Source organism: Diabrotica undecimpunctata, chromosome 1 (assembly GCF_040954645.1).
Source record: "Diabrotica undecimpunctata isolate CICGRU chromosome 1, icDiaUnde3, whole genome shotgun sequence".
NCBI lineage: Eukaryota > Metazoa > Arthropoda > Insecta > Coleoptera > Chrysomelidae > Diabrotica > Diabrotica undecimpunctata.
In genome coordinates this window covers 20,844,566-20,865,746 of record NC_092803.1, presented here as the reverse complement: position 1 = coordinate 20,865,746, position 21,181 = coordinate 20,844,566, and the positions used below count along the sequence as shown (strand labels likewise).

General features: G+C 33.4%; 1 protein-coding gene across 2 annotated transcripts in view; it reads left to right on the top strand.

Moving 5' to 3' along the window:
• The window catches only part of LOC140446235 (uncharacterized), a 50,150-nt gene extending 38,979 nt beyond the window's left edge, over window positions 1-11,171 (top strand). For both annotated transcript variants that reach the window (XM_072538782.1, XM_072538774.1), the window contains 4 exons: window positions 3,849-4,060; window positions 5,143-5,282; window positions 9,541-9,664; window positions 9,720-11,171. In XM_072538782.1, the coding sequence (XP_072394883.1) occupies window positions 3,849-4,060; window positions 5,143-5,282; window positions 9,541-9,664; window positions 9,720-10,125 (882 nt within the window). In that variant the 3' untranslated portion in view covers window positions 10,126-11,171. The remainder of the gene's footprint in view (window positions 1-3,848; window positions 4,061-5,142; window positions 5,283-9,540; window positions 9,665-9,719) is intronic.
• Window positions 11,172-21,181: the final 10,010 nt, after the last annotated feature.

The following is a 21,181-nucleotide window of genomic DNA, read 5'->3' as shown; positions in this document are numbered from 1 at the left end:
TGGCACTGCTATCTTTAGCTTTAGTTTATTGACTCAAAATGGAGGTAGCATTAAAAAATTTCAAACTCCCCCCCCCCCCCGCAGACAAATTCTGAGTGCGCCACTGCCCTTGTCAGCAGGACTATGTTTTCCTTTGCACAATACACAAAATAAATTATTTGGATTGGAACAATTTGATTTATTATGTTCTTCACCGCATCCTTCACACCTATATTTTCCCCTACATTAAGCACGTATATGCCCAAATCTCAAGCACTTTAAACATTGTAACATTCTGGGAGTGTAATTTTCAACGTCGTGTAGGTGTCATTTTTTCTATTACTACGTTTGTAGGTATAGACTGGACCTTTAAAAGTTACTATTATAGTTCCTGTTTTTACGTAGATAGTAGGTCCATTTTCTTGTACCACTTTCCGCATTATTCTTTTTACATGTAAGACTTCAAACCTCATTCCAAACCTAGGTTGAACTAATGATAACAAATCATCCTCTTGTATCTCTTTATCTACAGATTTTATAACACCTTTTCTTTAAGTAAACAACGTTGCAATATATGCTTCGTACTGTTTGCTTTTAAAATTTTCAGATTCAATTAATTTATTAGTACTATCAAAATTATTGAGTTCTACCTTAATTTTATTCCTATTACCTAGCGTAATGTGTGTATCTATCCTGTGTAATTTGCCGATATTACCGTTTTTATTTTCTATATATGTACTATATATGGTGCATTATCTCCTAATTTATATTTATTATTTAATCTTAAATTTACAACTTTATTTAAATTTGGATTACCTGATCTATCTATGTTATTAAATTGGGTCAAAGTTGCATCGTTATTAAAATCAAATTGGTTACCTACCTCTTTAGTGCTAGTTGTTTGGCTTTTATCGTTTGTTACCTGATCATTTACCCTAATGTTGCTATTTTTTTTAATTCTTCAAATTGCCTCTATCTATATATCTAATAAAATTTCCCTCTATCTGGAGGCTTCGGTGAAATTTCTTCCATGTCGATTTTTTAGAGATTTCACTTCCTACACAAGAAATATACTCTTTCTTACAGACCACTAGTTTAATGTGTCTTTACCACTACAAGTGATACCGTAAAAGTAAAGAAAAAACCTTTAAAATTGATATTTTCTTGTAAGACCTTAAAAATATCCGAATTTTGATTTGTTTAACTTTCTTTCTTTCTTTCTTTCTCCCCTTCCTTTTACCCTAACAGGATGTCGGATTTGGGCCAGCTATTTTAATTTCCATTTACCCACCTCTTCCATTCTTTTCTGTTTCCTGCCATTATTTTCAATTCCTCGAGTGATTGTTGTTTAAGTTTTCCCGCCTCTACTACTTGCTGTATCCATTTTTTTCTTGGTCTGCCTCTTTTTCTTTTTCCGATGTTTTTTGCTTCATAAATTTTTCTTGTTATTCTATTGGATTGCATCCTCATCAGATGCCCATACCAGTTCATTTGTCTCTTTGCTATTTTGTTCATTATCGGTTCCTGGTTGGCCATTCTCCTAATAGTCTCGTTGCTTAATCTATCCCATTTTGTCTTTCCAACTATCCTTCTTAGATGTCTCCTCTCCATTGCATTTATCCTGCTCTTATGTTTTTCCAGAATTGTTCAGTTTTCACTTGCATAGAGCACAGTCGGTATCACTATTGTGTTATATATTTTTATTCTTGTTTCTCGTGCAAGTTCTCTTTTTCTCATTATTGGGGCTAACGCATAATATAACTTGTTTGATTTCTTTGCTCTATTTGTTATTTCCGAGTCTATTTTTCCATCATTAGTTATTATACTTCCCAGGTATTCGTAAGTTGTTACTATTTCCAATTCTGAGTTTTTACATTTTATCTTTATTTGATTATCTTCCTTATCTCCTTTGCCGCTGATTATCATTATCTTACTTTTTTCCTCGTTTATCTCCATTTTAAGTTCTTCTATTTGTTCTACCCATATATCCATTAGTTTCTGCATTTTATTCTCGGAATCTGCTATTAGTACGATGTCGTCAGCATACATTAAGGACTCTATTGTTACCGGTTGTAATCTGCGGTAACCTATTATTGTCTGTAGTTGATTAGTTCTGACTCTAGTGTTTCTCTAATTTGTTTAACTTAGTTGATTTGATTTGTAAGCTGAAAATCAGATTAAGAAGGTCTTTTAGATGCAGTAAATATCAAGAATTTTACTCAGTCGTTTTCTCCATGTTTTGAAATACTGATCTTATAAAACTTAACTATTAAAAGGTTTTAATTCAGCGATAATTTCAATCAAATCGACCGTAAATTGCAGACGTGTATTTACAATCAGGTTTGTTAATTACCCTTTCGTAAGTTGAATTTAATTTGATTAAAAAATATCCCGTATTGCTGATAAAGGGTGATCTTCGGTCAATGTTGTAACTGTCTGACAATTAACGAGGAAGTTTCTTGAGGGAGAGATGTTAATAAATAAATAATAGGAGTAAGGTATATGTGATTAACAAAAAGAGAAATCAAACGATTTCTACCTGGCGAAACCGAATTCAAAGGAGACCTAAAGAGCTCGAAATACGTATAAGCGGCTTGTCGATGGCGATATTAGAAAATCTAATATCGTTATTATGTTTTATTACTTTACTTCGGTTGGAGTACCAGAAACTGAATTCACTACGAATTTTGACCATGATGAACGGCATGTGGAATGCAATTTTAGATTCCCTTGCCGAGTAATTTAACAAGCTGTTTGCTTCGCAAGTTTTGGGAAGCACAGTTGGTAAAAATTTGAATTCGGTTTCGCCAGGTAGAAATCGTTTGATTTCTCTTTTTGTTTTTAGATGGCGTAGTTACGTCCGTATATAGTTATTTTGATAACTATTGTCTAGGACGGGAGAGATTTTTGTTTTGGTTCAGAGTAGTGGCTATACCGCCCTAAGGAGACCTAAAGAGGTGGAAATACGTATAAGCGGCTGTCGCTGCTGTGTATTAAAACAAAAATCTAATACCGTCATTATGTATATGTGATTGTTTGTTAATTGAAAGTGATGTTTTATATTATTTAAATTATTAAAGTTATTTATATTTATTCAAGAGATATATTTTAGAAATGTGTGTTAATTTATTGAAATTTTTTACAGTAAGAGGACAGTTATATGACAATGAATGGAATTAGTTGTACTATTTTGTGGGTGTGCAATTTCTTTGACTTGTAATTATCAATTTTTTTGATAAAAAGCACTTAATTTCTGTTTTGGCGGAAAATTGTGATGTCAAATGTTAAAATTATAAAACTAAAACACAATTCGGGACAAACAGAACACAATTAAAAGGACAAAACAGACATAAAACTTTTAAAAAGGGGGCTTATTGGCCCTACATCACTTGGTAGGAAAGGATTGTGTTCTGTTTGTCCCTAATTGTGTTTTAGTTTTATAATTTTAACATTTACACTCACAATTTTCTGTCAAAACAGAAATTAAGTGCTTTTTATCAAAAAATTTGATAATTACAAGTCAAAGAAATTGCACACCCAATCAGTTGCAATTGCAACAATCACATATATCTTACTCCTATTTCATTTGTTAACATTTCTCCCCTCAAGAAACTTCCTCGTTAATTGTCAGACAGTTACAACATTGACCGAAGATCACCTATTATCAGCAATACAGGATAGTTTGAACTATGTATCACGAATCATTATCTAAAAATTCTTGTACCGGCATCATTTAATTTACTTTGTACCGTTTGACCTGAAGATGCTTTGCAAATTTTAGAAAGCGAAATCGGTCGTTTTGGTAGTAAAATTAAATTGATTGTGAGTAAGTCTTATTTATTTCTTTTACCTATTTTTTTTAACTTTAGCCTTGTCAAGCTTCGTCTACCACATGCATAAACTTAAATGGATCATTCAGGTGTGACTGCAAGGAGGGCTTCCAACGCAAATCTCCCAACGAATGTGTAGATATAAATGAATGTGTCCGAGATCCTGGAATATGCGAACATAACTGTATAAATATCTTGGGATTATATAGATGCAGCTGCAATAAAGGGTTCACTCTGAATAGAGATAACAGGTAAATATAAACTAAAAAAAAAAATTTTAATTATTTTATTTAATTTTTATTGAAAATCGGGTAAAAATAAATCCTTGAAAATATTTAGTGACAAAAAAGATCAAATGGGCCAGGCTATTAAATCAACAACAAATTTAAAAAAAGAAATATTAGAATCTAAAATATGGACCAGAAATTGTATGGAATGTTGGGGAAATTATTAAAAAACGTTATATCGTCATGTAATAAAGAATTGGCCAATAAATGCTAACACTACAAAAGAATCTCTCGAGAAAATCCACTTGTGAGTTTTAGAGTGCTGTTATGTATAATTGATCAACAACAATTCCATCCAGTTCATTCCAGTTCAAAAATAGAGAGATATACTTACTATTGATCGATTTGGGGAGATCTGGTAAACAGAAACTAGAATGGACTGGAAAACTGGATCGCTGGCATGATCCTTCAACTGGAACGATAGAGCTACGAACAGAAACGGAAAACTACTAAACAATTATCTATAGAACAACGAAACACCATAGTAATAGGGCCCATCAAGTCAACACATTTTCCAGGGAATGCCGTACCTATCCATCTGGACATAGTAGTGGCTAAAAACATTGGACTACAAATAGAGATCCTAACATTAAACGAAGAATTAGGAGACCACAACCTCATATTACTAGAAATAGGCACATGCGAAGAAAACAACATAGCAACAAGGAAAATGAGGAAGACAAGGTGGTCAAAGTACAAAAGACTTATGAGCATTGGAAGCAACAACATCCCAATGATGAGGAATCCACAAGAAATAAAAGAAGAAGTCCTAGAGCTAGAAAATATCGTCAAACAAGCATTAAGAAATAGCACTAGAGAAGAAGAGCTACAAATCCATAAGGGAAGTCATATAGGTATTTGTAGACTAGTCGCCCTCGGACATAAACAACTACTTAATACCCTTAGTACATAAATAACTATTATGTGCGCAGTTCATTTCTATTTAATTAAACAATATTTTCCTTAGCCATGTTAATAGGTAGTTTTAATATCTAATTAATTTTAGAGTAGTATTTTTGAAAATTCATAAAAACAAAATGTTTTAGGACCTGTACCGATATTGATGAATGTGAAAGATTTAAAGATAGAAAACCATGTATAGGCTTTTGCAAAAACGTACCTGGTAGCTACCGATGCGAATGTCCCCCAGGATATAAACTAGGGAGCGATGGCCGAAATTGTATAGGTTAGTATTTACCAAAAAGAACAAAGTTCAGCCGGCATCTGTCGAAAAGCAGACCATAATGGACATTTTACATAGTAGTCTATTTTTTTACTGGAATCACTTCAGGATGTACCTTGTATCAATAATCACGATATGCGCCAGTCGCAAACCTTGTACTTAATTTTTTATTTAACAAAATCCGAAAAGAAACGAAAATTTTTGCTATTTGCGACCATATTTTTGCATATATAGTCGGACAATTTTCAATTAAAGGTGACTAATCTACAAATTCAACTAAACGGTAGCGGCAACCATGTAAAATGTCAGCAGTAAATTCTTACCGGGGTCATTTTTATTGTGTATCCTTCGCCCATGTAAATATGTTAAAAAGTAAGATAGTCTCATAAAAATTTGCACCTGTAACAATATAAATTGGTATGATTCACGAGTGTATAGTGAGACAAGTTCATTGAATAGTTTGAAACATCGGTAAACTTATCAATATTTTGCTGGTCTATATAATATTTACGTTCTTAGAAAGAGTGGGAATGAGAGAAATTTGATATTTTAGTTTATTCATTATAAATTAAATATGTGCATAGGCGTAGTGTGCTCTATTTCTTGGGAATATATTTATTAAATAGACTTTATTATTAACTTTAAAATAGTTTTGGGGTAAGTAACGTAAATTTGAGGCAAGTTTATTCTTTATATAGTATTAACCTATTAACGGCCGCTCAATATACAAAGAGAAATTTGACAATTAATTTATTAGATTGGAATAAAACGCATAAGCTAAGACTAATTTACAACCAAAAAGATTTTTTTTCGCATTTTCAAGGAAAACAGTACAATTTTTAGTAAAGGAACATGTTGTATCCTTAATGTAAATTAAATTTTAAGGTGAAAATTTTCGAAATATTCGGGGTGTAGTTGCATTCTACACCTTTTACATAAATATAAATAGTATTACTTTTGCATATCCTACATTCTTGCACTATCATCTCTTTTTGTAATGTGGCCAATATTGTCGAATCTGGTTTCATCTGGTAAAGCAAATTTAAATTGACGTCCATGTACTAAGTTTGACACTAATGTAGCGGTTTCTTCACTATTATAAATTATAAATATAAATCTATGTCGGCTCATGCTTTCTTTTATAATGTGCACTTCTTTATCCTCATCCTTTGACCAATCCATATCAACTTGAAGCAGAGTGTGAACAAGATAATATACGTATGCTAATATTTTTTTTTAAATCTATGTTATTCATTTCAAAATCGTGACGGTTATTCTGCGATGTATAAATATTTGTAAAATATTGAATGCTCTCAATTACTTTTTTATCAAAAAAGAATGAAAAAATTCAATATATGACTTACCTCCATGGTTGACTTTTATATTGTTCAAATATCAATCAGACTGATATTGAATTGCTACTGACCACGAAGGAATATCTGTTATTACAACTTGAGATAAATTTGAATTTACTATTTTTGCCTGGTTTTTATTAATTCTTCACATCCTAGACACCGTACATTGGAGACCTTACGAAAGTAAACGACCAAGAGGAAAACCACAGATGAGATGGGTTGATGACAAAAGAATAGCCGGAACAAATTGGAAATATGTCGCTCAGGATAGAGACCGATGGAAGGAGTTGGGAGAGACCTATGTCCAAACATAGACGACAGAAGGCTAAGAAGAAGACACGGTATTTCATAAACAACATTACTTTTATATAGGGTTGATACTGGGTCTTCGATTTTTAAAAATAGTTGTTTGCTGTTCATGGTATTATATTTAGCTATACTAATATTAGGAACATTTTTGAATATAGATATGACAGAATAAGTTAGACCAGTAGAAAGACCCAGTACCAACCCTATATAAAAGTAATGTGGTTTATGAAAAACCGTGTCTAGGATGTCAAGATACCTACATTGGCCAAACATCACAATTGCTAAAACAACGCATCACACAACATAAAAGTGATTGTCGCATGGGAAAAAATACTTGTGCAGTAGTTGAGCACTATGAAAATACCGGTCATATGCTTGACTATAACAAAGCTCGCATTTTGGCACTGGCTGATAACTACAAAAGTAGATTATTTCTTGAGATGTATCACATAAACAAAAATAAAAACACTTTTAATTATAAAACAGACACTGGACAATTAAGTAACATATATTGTAATGTATGAACAAAATTTTAAAATATTCAAAATAGCTAACATTCACCTTAATAACAATTAACCTTAATAATTCATCAAAGAAATATCATTCTTTTAACGTTTCTTTTATTTTATTGTTGTTTTTATTTGTACATTTGAAATAATTTTAATTTTTTTTATCGTGCTGCTGTGGGGAACGTGCTTAGGACAGTTTAATCTTGACATTCAAAAGTTTACATACTTCAATGTTAGTTTTATTTGTGAAATCTTATAATTTCTTTGAGTGAGTCACTGATGTCTCAATCTGCCTACTCCTCAGTGTCGAGTGGCGACGCCTGAAATCACGCATACTGTTGAATAAAAGCAAATACACAGGGTAAGACCATGTAGGTAAGACCGGTCGTCTGGGACAATTAATACATAAATCTGGCTCCTTACTTCCAGAAATCAACAGAAGGAATGAAGCCGGCTTGGGCACCTTTTGGCAGAAATGCAGTTATATTCAAACCGAAGATCCCAATCAACCTGAAGAAAAAAGCATTCGATTAGTGTATACTACCAATCATTATATACGGCTGCGAAACTTACGACATTAAGGAAAGAGATAATATCCAAACTCAAAGTCACTCAAAGGTCAATTGAGCGATGCATGCTACGTATTCGCTCCGTGCGTGACCATGGTAGGGGTACCTTGAAGCGATGCCAGCGTGCGTAGCGGCGAAATATGACAAAATTGGAATCTTTTTACGCAAAAAATGTGTGCAAATACATGTTGCGTATTTAATTATGCTAATAATAGCAAAAATAGTAAATGTAGTTTTTATAGGTTCCCAAAGATTACATATAAATTAGAGAAAAGAAAAAGATGGATCCGTGCTATTAATATGAAAAAGTAAATATCACATAACCTCATTTTTATGCAATTGAAATAGGAAATATTTAAATAATTTACCTTAAATGATATTTTATAAGGCTTCAAGCTAACTGCAGAGTGCCTGATGACTTAGCTTTTATATTATACCTTTTACTATTACTGTTTTTAATTATATGCTCTTTCACGTGAAAAACTTGATTTGCCAGTACTAGATTTATCCCTTTCTATTCCGTTTGGGGTTAAAAAGATATATTATGATGAATTTTGAGAAACCCAGTTTTTAATACTACATTTATTTTGTACATAAACTGAAAAAATATAATTAAAAAGTTAATTATTAATAATTGTCAAATTCGCCTGTATTTAACAATGTCAAACATATGTCGTCATATGTTTAACCTGAAAATTGGTAGGTTCAAAACAGTCAGATGAAGGCAGTAGGGGTCGCGTCAGTCACGCACGGAGCGAATAAAGAAGGGAGATCGAAAAAGAATAGGTTAGATCATACAGAAAACCAAGGTTACTGATGTAATCCACAGAATTAAATCTTTAAAATGGCAGTAAGTGGGACATTTAGCGAGAAGAACTGACACAGTGTAATTCTAGTGGACAGATGGTCCACTAGAATTACACTGTGGTGTCCAAGAGACGTCAAGAGACCAAGAAGATGTCCAAATTTAAGATGGGACTATGACATAAGGAAACTAGCCGGTACAACATGGCACAGAAAAGCGAATTTTAGACAATCGTGGACAGAAATTAAGAACGACTATGTAAGGGAGGCTACACCATAATCGCTAGAATATGCTGAGAATGATGATGATGCAATCCTCTTTATTTATTTTTTTCTTTTCGATATTTATTCTCATGCATATCGTGGTTTTGTATGCTAGAGAATTGTTTCAGGAAAACCTAGAGAGACATATTATGTTGAATTCAGGGAGTTTTATTACTTCCCAAGCCGGTTCCTGATTAAATCGACTAATTTTTATTACTCTGCTCATCACTCACTTTTCAAAAAACATTTTTAATTTGTTTCTTGTCTCTAAAATTCGTACTAGCTGCTACTAGCAGTATTGTCTCTAAGACTACTGTGGGGCATCACGTGGGTCATGTTCATATTGTGTAATTACTAGACAGCTTATTCGCTTCATTTTTTGAAATTTACCATATACCCTTGTTTGTTGATGGATGATAGTACCTATATCGTATTTTTTAATAATTTCCAGATATCGATGAATGTCAGCAAAACGTGTGTCGTTCAGAGGAAATCTGCTTAAATACTAGAGGAGGTTATAAATGTTATAGTTTCAAATGTCCTGCTAACTATATTAAAGACACTGAGCACAAATCGTAAGTAATACTATTTTTTATTTAAATGATTGTTCAAAATTATTATTTTTCTCAGGAGATGTAAGCGCATCCAATCTTTTTGCGATCCAAGGGACTACGAGTGTCTCTTAATGCCGGAGCAGTATACATACCAATACATAACACTGGTATCAAATTTATCTCTTACTCACGGAAACATCAGTCTTTTTCGGATTAAGGGTCCAGAATGGTACTCATCCCGAGCGGAGTTTACTCTTAAGCTATTAGATGTTATCTGTCCAAACAACATCGAAAGAGTCAACGATATGTATTTCAATAAAGTCCATGACAAATTTAATAGTATGACTTTAGTTCTAGTAAAACCTATAGCAGGCCCTCAAGAAATCAAGTTGCAAATACAGATGCGCCTTTTCCAAATCAATACTATTTTAGGAAATGTTGTTGTATACATTAATATAGTAGTATCTGAGTTTCCATTTTAAGTATTCTTGTTACATTTTTCATCGGTGTGCAAAATAGTTGTCTAATATCTACTTATAAAATGGTTTCATGTTTATGTTTCCTTAGAATCAAATTTTTAATGTGTTTAGATTCTCTAATTAAGGTACCTCGGGGTAAGAGAAACCTAGAAAATCCGAAATTTCTGTTTACGGCCTTCTAAAAAATTTAGTTTTATATCCACTCTATAAGGCTACCGACATGTAAGACGTACACCATTTTCTAATACGAATGTTGTGTTAAAAAAAAAAAAAAAAAAAAATTTTTTTTAACAAAAATATTCAATCCTGTTACATGGTTTCTACTTGCCCCAGTGGCAAGGGGCAAGTAGAAACCTATCCGAATTTATATATTGAACTCAACGCAAATCATTCTCTGGGGCAAGTAGAAATAAATAGAAAAACATTTATAAATACCTTTCTAATCAAAATTTTAAAAATTATGGTTATTAGCTAACATAGTGATTTAGAGAAATATATATATATAATCAATAACCCTTCTACCCTAAGGTGTTGGGTGTAAAGTCTCTTTTTAGGTTTCATATACAAACTTCCTCCAATTCTTCTTGTTGCTTGCCAATTTCTTCGCTTGCTCCTTGGTGACTCCTCTCCTGTCTAGGATGGCGGCAATTTCATCGTCCCAGGTCTTCATGGGTCTGCCCCTCGGTCTTTTCAAGGTTCTTCTCGCTTTCCACACTTGTTTCACTTGGCTTTTTTATCCATCCTTACCATGTGGCCGTACCATCTCAGTTGGGCTTCTTCGATTTTCTTCTCTATTGATTGGACTTTAAGGCGTTCTCTTATTTCATCGTTCCGTATCCTGTCCATTCTGGTCACCCCTAGTACTCTTCTTAGATACTTCATTGAAATACTTTGCAGTTTATTTTTTAGTCTGGTGGTGAGCGTCCAGCTTTCACATCCAAATGTTAAGATAGGTACAAAAACTGTGTTGTAGATAGCTATCTTTGCTTTTTGGGATACTTCTTTTTTCGATAGGAATGTGCTCTTAATTGCGTGGTATATCCGGGAAGCGTTTGCTATTCGATTGTTTATCTCTGCTTCTTGTGTACCCCTACTCTCTAGTTGCACTCCCAGGTATTTAAAGGTTTCGACTTCTTTTAAAGTATAGTTATTGATTTTAATGTTTGTATGTTGGTCTGTTTTCCCACATACTATGACCTTGGTTTTACTTTCATTAATTCTCAGGTTACGTTTTTCGAGTTTATCTCTCCATATCTGGAGGTTTCTCTTAAGTGCGTCCTCGTTTCTTCCAAATATGACGAGGTCATCTGCAAATGCGCACTCCGCTATCTGTATCATTTCCAGGTTTCTATGTCCAACAAATATTCTTGATGTTTCTTCTCTAGTTTCCTTCATTACATCATCTAGTACAATATTGAACAGGATGGGGCCTAGTACACCTCCTTGTCGTAAGCCATCATTGACTCTAAACTCTTCTGATTCCATATTATCTGTTCTTACTCTGTTTCTTGTGTTCTTGTATAGGCTCATAATAGCTTTTCTGAGTTTGCTGTCTACTTCTCTGTTTCTTAGGCTTTTGTCTATTTCGGTTCGCGGGGTTCTATCAAATGCTTTTTCGAGGTCTATGAAGGCTTGGTATAGTTCCGTGCTTGTATTTCGTGCATTTTGTATTAGATGCTTGAGTGTAAAAACATGGTCATGGATGCTTCTTCCCTTCCTGAAACCGCTCTGTGACTGCTCCAGCTTATGGTCTACTTCTTGTAGTAGTCTTTTCTCCAGTACTCGTTCGTAAACTTTGGAAGGGATACTCAGGAGAGTTATACCTCTGTAGTTGCTGCATTCTCGTCTGTCACCTTTTTTGAAAATGGGTAGAATAACGCCCACTTCCCAGTCTTTTGGGATCTTGTTCTCATTCCATGCTTTATTGCAAACTTTTCTAAGCATTTCATTTCCATTTTCTCCCATATTTTTTAGCATTTCCGCAGTTATCTTATCATAGCCAGCTGCCTTTCCTCTTTTGAGCCTGAGTATTATTTCTCTTATTTCTTCTATTGTTATTTCGTTTTGGTTTGGGTTCTCATATGGGTTTTCTTCAGTGTTGTCTATTTCATTATTATAGTCTTTTTGAGTCAGAAGGTCTTCGAAATATTCTCTCCACCTGTTCATAATATTTTCATTCTCGCAGAGGATGTGGCCATCTTTGTTTTTAATTTGTTTTGGTGTTTGTTGTCTGTTCTCTGTTCTTAGACTTCTCAGAGTTTTGTAAAATAGTTTTTGGTTAGTGTGGTAGTCCTTCTCCAGCTTATTCCCAAAATCCTCCCAGCTTTTCTTTTTTGCTTTAATCACCATGTCTTTTACTTTTGCCCTCTGTTGCTTATATTTTTGATAGCTTTCTGCATTCTGGTTCCCTAGATATTTCTTCCACGCTAACTTCTTGGATTTGACCTCTTCTTTTATTTCATTACTCCACCAAATCGTACATTATCTGTTTTTATTGATTTTAGCTATTCCGCAGATTTGCTTGCCCCATCTAGGAGGGATTCTTTAAGTTTTTGCCAAGTTTCTTCTAAGCCATAGTTCTGGTTTAAGTGCTTTTGTAGACTATTATTCACATAGCTTTTGTATTTCTGTGCTATTTTCTTATCTGCTAACTTGTATGACCTAATAACTGCGTAGGTGCGATTTCTTGGGGTTCTGTCTCTTTTTCTTGGTACGTTCTGCGTGCGTTTTTGTTTCACACCGATATTAGTTCGGGATACTACCAGATAATGGTCGCTATATATTTCTGCTCCCCTTCTGACTCTGACATCTGTAATACATTGTTTTAAAGGTCTGTTAACCAATACATAGTCAATAATGGACTTTTCTCCTCTACTCTTGACTTCTCTGATATATTTGTGCACATCTTTGTGTTGAAAAAACGAATTCATAATTATCAGGTCATTATCTCTACAAAAGTCTATAATTCGTTGACCATTAGAGAAATAGGAAACAAAATTTAAGTCTGTTGCCTTTTTGTAACTTGGGAAAAACTCAAATTGGTATTTAAATGACTGATATGTCTGGTACGTTAGAAAAATGATATGTTCTATCATTTTTTATATACTTTCGAAGGCAACTAAGTAACTCATCTTCTATTGGGCGGTTTGGAAACTTTAATATATCGATATCGTCGTCGGAATCTGATCTAGTCTCAATGAAAGCTTGGTCATCATCACTGCTGTCGGATTGTGCTTCCTTCTTCTTTATCCTTTTTCTTTCCGTTTTATTGGATTTTACGTTCTTTTAGTCAGTGTCAGCGCCAGAATAGATTTTCTTACACTTTTGGTGATTTAATGGGGATTTTTTAACATGTTCAAGTAAAATAGATTCGAAAGAATTTCTTTCAGAAAGTTTAATGCATGATTCTGATTATCACTTTCAAGAGACTGTTTATCTTCTAACGCAATACTTCTGACCAAGTGTGTTGCTTTGTCGCCATTGGTATTTTCGGACATTTCTAGGGTCATTTCTATTTCTCACTAATGATTCCTCCTTAGAATTATGATTTTAAAATCTTTTGAAAGCCTGGGTTTAAATTTTTCAACAAGGATCATTGTATTGCAGAATAAGTAAATACCGGCCTTACTAAAACCACTTGTAATAGGGTTCGAACATTTGTAGGCTTGAACACAGCCAAATCCATTGGCTGTATATGGCTAGTATGTGGAGGTAGTTTTAAGATAATTATATCTTCCCTTAAAGCGTTTTCTATAAGAGCAATTGATGTGTGCGAAGAGTTGCCGTCATAGATCAGAATAATGGGTCTCTCTTTAGGAATATTCGGAAGGAACGTACGTTCAATATAATTAGAAAATGTTTCCGTTTCCATCCATCCGTTTATTGTTCCATCCATCCGTTTCGATCCATCCGTTTATTCGTCATCTTTTTTGCTAGCCATGTATCCCAAATATTTTTTCATTTGAAAATAATAAGGGATGGTAATTTTTCTCCTGCAGCATTGCCACCCATTAAGACAGAAAAGTTTTCGTTGCCAGGACCACCTGTAACTCGATCAGACACTTTTCCTTTTTCCCATACTACTTTTATACGACTAGGATCTAGGCAGAAACTGATTTCATCTAGATTATAAATCCTCTCAGGAGGTATATTCGAAGTGATTTCTTTCACCAAGTCAAAGTATGTACTTTGTAATTACAAATGAGTCTATAGTTTTTTGCGGAACACTTCAACTAATTGCGGCTTCTATTGTGAAACTCCATATCGGCCCTTGAAATTTAAAAAATAATCATCTTCCGGTATTGAATCTTTAAATGGAGTTTTCATAAATATTTTCTGACACATATTGTCCAATAGCCAACAAAATTTATTTTTTTGAGAGGCCAAAACCCCATTTTCCCATGGTATTAATCTTAATCCTTTAATCCATAATGTCATTTTTGAAATAGAGTAATGTTTTGATGCTCTGTAGAGTATCATTTGCTTAGTTTTTACAGCTTATACTGCTTCTCTTAATGTTTTTTGAGAATATGTTGATGGTGGTTTCTTTTTGACATAATTACGACCCATTGTAACTCCAAAGTAAAATAATTAAGTTACATTAAACCGTTTGAAGTAAATGCTTGGGGAAAGTGGACAATAATGTTCACTTGCCCCAATGTTGTCGGTTCCACTTGCCCCAATCATTAAAAAAACAATGGGGTAGGTAGAACATATCTAAATTTACAAAAACTATCTAAACAAGTTTTTTTCAACCTACACATTAATAAAATACAATATTATTATATTCTTTACCTGTTGAAAATCGTTGTGAATTCGAATTCGTTGAATCAAAACCATTGGCTTAAATGTAACAAATTGTTACAATTCGAAAAACGATATGGCGTAGTAGATAAGCACTTGAATAATTTTGCTTAACGACAGAACTATGACCAAAGAATATAGACGCTTAAGCGTCTATATTCTTTGCTATGACTGTCCCTCGGCGTCAGTGGTTTTGGAGATGGCAGTCACAGGACCGTATTTTGAATTTCTTAATCACATGGTTTCTACTTACCCCATATTTTCACTTGCCTCGGGGTACCTTATATCATCATCATCAAAGAATATAGACGCTTATAGAAGAGCAGTTCAAATGGTCGATTTGGTTACGGTTTAAGAGGGTGGCTGCATAAACTCACAGCGTGGTGCCGTGGCCGTCGGCTTAAAACTATCATGAAAATTTCATAATGAAATATGTAGTTAGGGGGAAGTGGGAAAGGAGTACGAACGGGTAACTTTGCATCTACGCCGAAACAAATTTCGATGCCATTGATTTGCAAACTTTTTTACCACAGCGCACCACAGCGTGGTGCCGTGGCCGTCGGCTTAAAACTATCATGAAAATTTCATAATGAAATATGTAGTTAGGGGGAAGTGGGAAAGGAGTACGAACGGGTAACTTTGCATCTACGCCGAAACAAATTTCGATGCCATTGATTTGCAAACTTTTTTTTTGCTGTCTTTTTTTTTGTTTTTTCACAATAAAATCTTTATTGTCAATATATTAAATTGTTAAATTTTTAATTTTAAAACTTTAAAATGTATGATATTTACAATATTCAAAGTATTTATTTTTTTAATTGTATAACTTTGAATTAAAAATTGGTTTGTTCCAACACAACGAAAAACCGTCACATAACTTTTTATTATACTGTTTTTCTGCCCAGAAATTAACGAAACATTTTTAAAAAATTTCAATTTAAAAAAAAAGTATAGTTCATCCCAAACCCTTCTTTCAGTGCGTCACAGTTTATCGAATTCTCTCTAACGCATTAAGCTAGAAGTGACAGACAAAAACGTGAGTCTGTGATTATTATACATAGAACTTAGAAAATTATATTTTTTTCACTTGCCTCGTGGTACCTTATATCATCAATGATCATTAAAGTTTCATTCATTAGCTCAATAAGATTTAGTTATTATATTGACTGATCTGGCTGACCATTGTCTTCTAAAAATCTGTTTATCTTTATGTTGACATTGATGTACAGCTTTTATGTTTCCTATGGGCATCAGTCTAGCCTTTACTTTAATTTATTGATATTAAAAAATTGTGTTTTATTTTTCTTTCGACTAACCCTTACTTTTATATTTAAAACTGAATTGAAGATTTGTCCATTATTAAGAATAGAAAACTAACTCTAGACTAAGAAGAGCACTTTGGTTTTAAAGTAGAATTTATTTGTACAAAAAAACTGTTATTATGGACTGGCTTAAGTCAATTTTCCGACGTAAACCGATTAAAACAATTTTGAATTATAAGTTACGAATTAGCACACTAAATATTCTTGCAAATCAAAAGAAAAAAGTCTTATAAAATATCAAAATATCATCTAAACTAGCATTTTTAATGTGATGTTTCCGGAGAAACATTATATGCTTTACTTAAAATATTTTATTTTCTCCAAAAATTTAATAATTTGTTTTTTCTACTTAATAAGTCAAATAGTATGGTATAAGTAAGAAATATTTATAGTAGAAACACTTTAAGAGTGGAACGTTTGACCTATTAGTTTACACCTTAGACAAGGAAAGAGAGATGACGACAAGTCACGCTCATTTAATAAATCTTAGAAAAGTGAAGCCAGTCTCGATGTGACCGCCATGTTTTGGTGTCTGTACGTTGCCCATTACTACCTCTCGCAGGGTTACCAAATCTACTGATTTTCCAGTAGATCTACTGATTTTAAGTTTAATTTACTGATTTACTGAAACACATCGATCTACTAAAAAATGTGTAATGATAAAATCATGTTCAAAAAGTGATCATTACGTCAGTGTTCAATTATAAATTTTGAAAAGAAAATCTATTGATATATATATATATATATATATATATATATATATATATATATATATATATATATATATGTATATATTATGTATATATATATATATATATATATATATATATATCCATTATTCTCAATCTACTAAAGAAATAAAATATGATCTGGCAACTTTTCTGGTGCCGGTTTAGGCTTCAGTAAATTCCATACGATTACGCGTCCCCTCTCTTTCCTTGTCTAAGGTTTACACTGACCGGTTCGCACAGACTGGATCGGTCTATGCGAAGTGTTTTACGTTTTAGTTGGAAAGCAGTTCCTGCTAGAGTGTTTTTCGGTGTTTGCTGAAATTTAATTATTTTAAATAGCAATTTAGCAGTTGGTTGATAGAGTGTTAAGTGTTGCTTTTGTAGAAGGTGCCAGTGTAAATGTAATTCCTTGTTACGTTGTCTCTGTGGGCTTTTAATAATATTGACGACCAGTTTCTTTTTAATATCTTTTATTAAAGACCAACTAAACTTAATACATGATTATATCTAACGAGCCATCTTTTTTCCTCCTGTCCGCTGTGGTATATCCTTCACCTGTCACTCATGTTAAGGTAGGTTTACAAATATTAAGGTAGGTTCACATAACATAACATTCCTAAAAAAATACCCGTAAAAAAGTTTCGAATGCATTTAAATGCTGCAATACTTCAATTATGTAGCTTCGATGGAAAACTGTTGGCAAAAGTAAATTCTGATTTAAGAGAAATTCCACTTCCAACTGTATGGGAGGATAGTCCACAGTAAGACATTGTTTCTCACTTTCAAATTTGGCGCTTAATTAAGTTGATATTTTATTTGTGGATGGGTTTCGTTTAGTGCCACATGTCGCTGTAGTGAATTCGCATTTTCCCGAGTTTTGTAAAAGAATATCCAAAAAAATATTTTACGAAGGTAAGTAGTTATTTTTTAGAAGGTATTATTGAAGTAGTAATTAACAGCAGGTAGTTTAAGTTGATAATTTCACTTCGAAATATTATTATTATTATTGTTGTTGGCCCTAACCTCACAAAATTTCAACCATAGAAAATCACTTCTTAGAATAACGCCTTGGGTTAATTTATATCGAGTAAAATAGTACACAGTGAGACTGTCTCAGTCTGTACTAGTTTGTAGTTAGTATCTTAAATGTTGGTAATAATCTTTATAAATAAATCAAAGTTGAAAGTTTTTTTTTATTATGAAGATAATTAATTATGAACGTTACTATAATTCGGTATTCATTTCAGATGGTAAGAAAACAGAAACCACGAAAAATTGCTACCTTTTCAAAAGAATCAATGAGTAGGGCGGTAAATTTAGTTATAAATGAGAACATGTCTTTGCGAAGAGAAGCCTGTAGCAAAATGGCGTATGGACTAACGACTTTAGATGTTCGTAAACTGGCGTATGAAGTTTCTGTTGTAAATAAACTAAAAACGCCAGAATTATGGAATTCAACAAAAATGGCAGGTGAAATTTGGCTACGAGGTTTTATGCAACGCTGCAAAAAAAATTAAGCATAAGACAACCAGAGGCGTGTAGTTAAAGTAGTAGTATAAAGACTGACTTCTTTTAATAGACACAATGTAGGAATTTTTCTCGAAAATCTCCGTAATATATTAAATAAAAACCCTTCACTTTCCCAAGGATCGAGAATTTTTAATTTAGATGGAACCGGGCTTACCATTGTTCAGAACCCTAAAAAGATTAGTCAGGCAAGTATGTCAAGCAAGTACCCCCACCCTTGTACAAATGGGGAACGAGGTGGGCTGGTTACAATGTGTGCCATTGTTTCTGCTGCTGGGACTTCCCCGGCACCAGTCCTAGTATTTCCTAGGATATGTTTCAAGCTGCATACGCAGCGCCTTATACAAGGTGCTCCTCCCAATACATTAGGGTTGGCAGTACAAAGCGGCTGGATGAATTCCGAAATAATTTGTCGAGGTATTGGAAAATTCTATCAAACAAACAAATAGTTCAATAAATAATTCTTCTATATTGATTTATGATATTGAAGAGTGTCACATATCTGCAAAAATAGTTAACAGGGCTAGAGAGACTAGAATTTTTATATTAACATTGCCTCCACATTGCAGCAATAAAATGAAGCCCTTTGATCTAACAGTTTTTAAATCATAAACGGACCAATAAAAGGACTCATAAAAGCCCGTAAACAATCCGGGTATTCCTTTAACAATTTACAACATAGCCTGCGTGTATTCGCAAGGCGAGTGTATTCGCCTTGCGTTTTTGAATGCTTTTACCCCCAGCAATATAGTTAAAGGATTTGAGAGATCGGGGATTCATCCATTTAACCCTGATATATTTGGGGATGCTGATTTTCTTCCACTAGACTCCCTAGTAAGTTAGGTTTTATATTTTTGATATAAATAAAAAATATATTTTTTGCGTAATTTTCAAAATTTTGAACTTTATTGAGAATAATAATAATACTAAAAACAATCTTCATTAAATAACGGAACATTATAAAACAAATTTGATCAAATATCCATATAAGTGAAGTTACACGTCTTACCTCCTACTCTTAATTTGACAGGTTACGTCAAAATAAGGGATCTTTACCAGTGTACGTAGTGTATCAATAAAAAAATAGCGTAAAGTATTCGTAGATAACTGGTCTTTACATACTTGAGCAGTATAAATACAGAATCTTCTTCTTAGAGTGCCATATCGCTACGGAACGTCGGCGACTACCATGCTTATAATATTGTTATACTGATCTCGGTCTTGCGCTACGTGTAGCAATTGGTCCGCTGTCAAACCTGTCCACTGCCGCAAATTCCTCAACCAAGAGAGTTTCTTCCGTCCTGTCCATTTCTTTCCTTCGATTTTACCGTTGAGAATTAGCCGAAGGAACTCATATGTTGGTCCTCTGATTATATGTCCAAGATATTCTAGTTTACGCCTCTTAATAATATTTAATAGAGTTCATTGTTCAACTTCTTCGTTTCTGGTTCTGCTAGTCCATGGAATTTTTAGTATCCTTGGATACAACCACATCTCAAACGCCTCGATTTTATTCATGATATCGGCGTTTCAAGTCCAAGTTTCACATCCATACAAAAGTACAGACCACACGTAACATCTTGTAAACTTTTCACGGATTTCCAAATTTAATGAGTTATTGGATAATAGAGGCTTAAATTTTTGAAATGAGTTTCTTGCCTGTTCAATTCTACATCGAATTTCGAAGGATGGATCCAGATTTTGGGTAATCCAACATCCAAGGTATTTGAATCTCTGAACTCTCTGCAGCGGTTGTTGGTTTAATATCAGTTGGGTTGCACCGATATCCACTTTACTTGTCACCATGTATTTAGTTTTATCGATATTTATCGACAGTCCCCAATTTGTGCATTCCATGTCAACTCTATTGATTAGCTCCTGCAGATCGGCGTACCGTATATTGTTAATTATTTCTCCTCCTATGATAATTCCTTTTTGATCTTTTAAAGCTTCCCTAAATAGATTCTCAGAATACACGTTAAAGAGGGTGGGAGACAGTACACAGCCCTGTCTTACGCCTCGTTCAATAGTGATTGGCTTTGAATACAGAATGATACAGATTTGAAATACAGAATGATACAGAATAAATAACAATCAGAATGCCCACTCTCAGATGCCGCCTTTGAAGTGTGTCAGCACGCGATCGCCATATTTTAAACGGAAACACAGACTCGGATTGAGAAATTTTGTGACAAGCTTCGACAGAACTATAATTTAAATTTTTAGAGATTAATAATTTAGTAAATTTGAAATAATTTAACCTATTCTTCAACTAAAAGTACGACATAAAATATTGCATGTTATGTCTATGGTTGTCGTAAATCAATTAAACTGGGTTAATTTTTCTATGCACACCAGATAAAATTTCACTGAACAGCACTGATTCCGTTTAAAACATGGCTGATTCCGTCTGTGCGAACGAGATCCGCGTACTTATCTTGACAAGCAGAGTGGCATTCTGATTGTTTTATTATTATGTGACTTGAGCGTGTTTTAAAGACTTCAATATCCACTTATACCACAGAATAAATAACAATTGTTTTGTTATTCTGTTTTTATACTTTAACCCATTAACGCCGAGAAAAAAAAATTTCTTAAAATTTTAGAAATTTACAATAATAATGACTAAAATAAGACCCTACAACATACTTTTGACCATATTTTTTTATTAGGAAC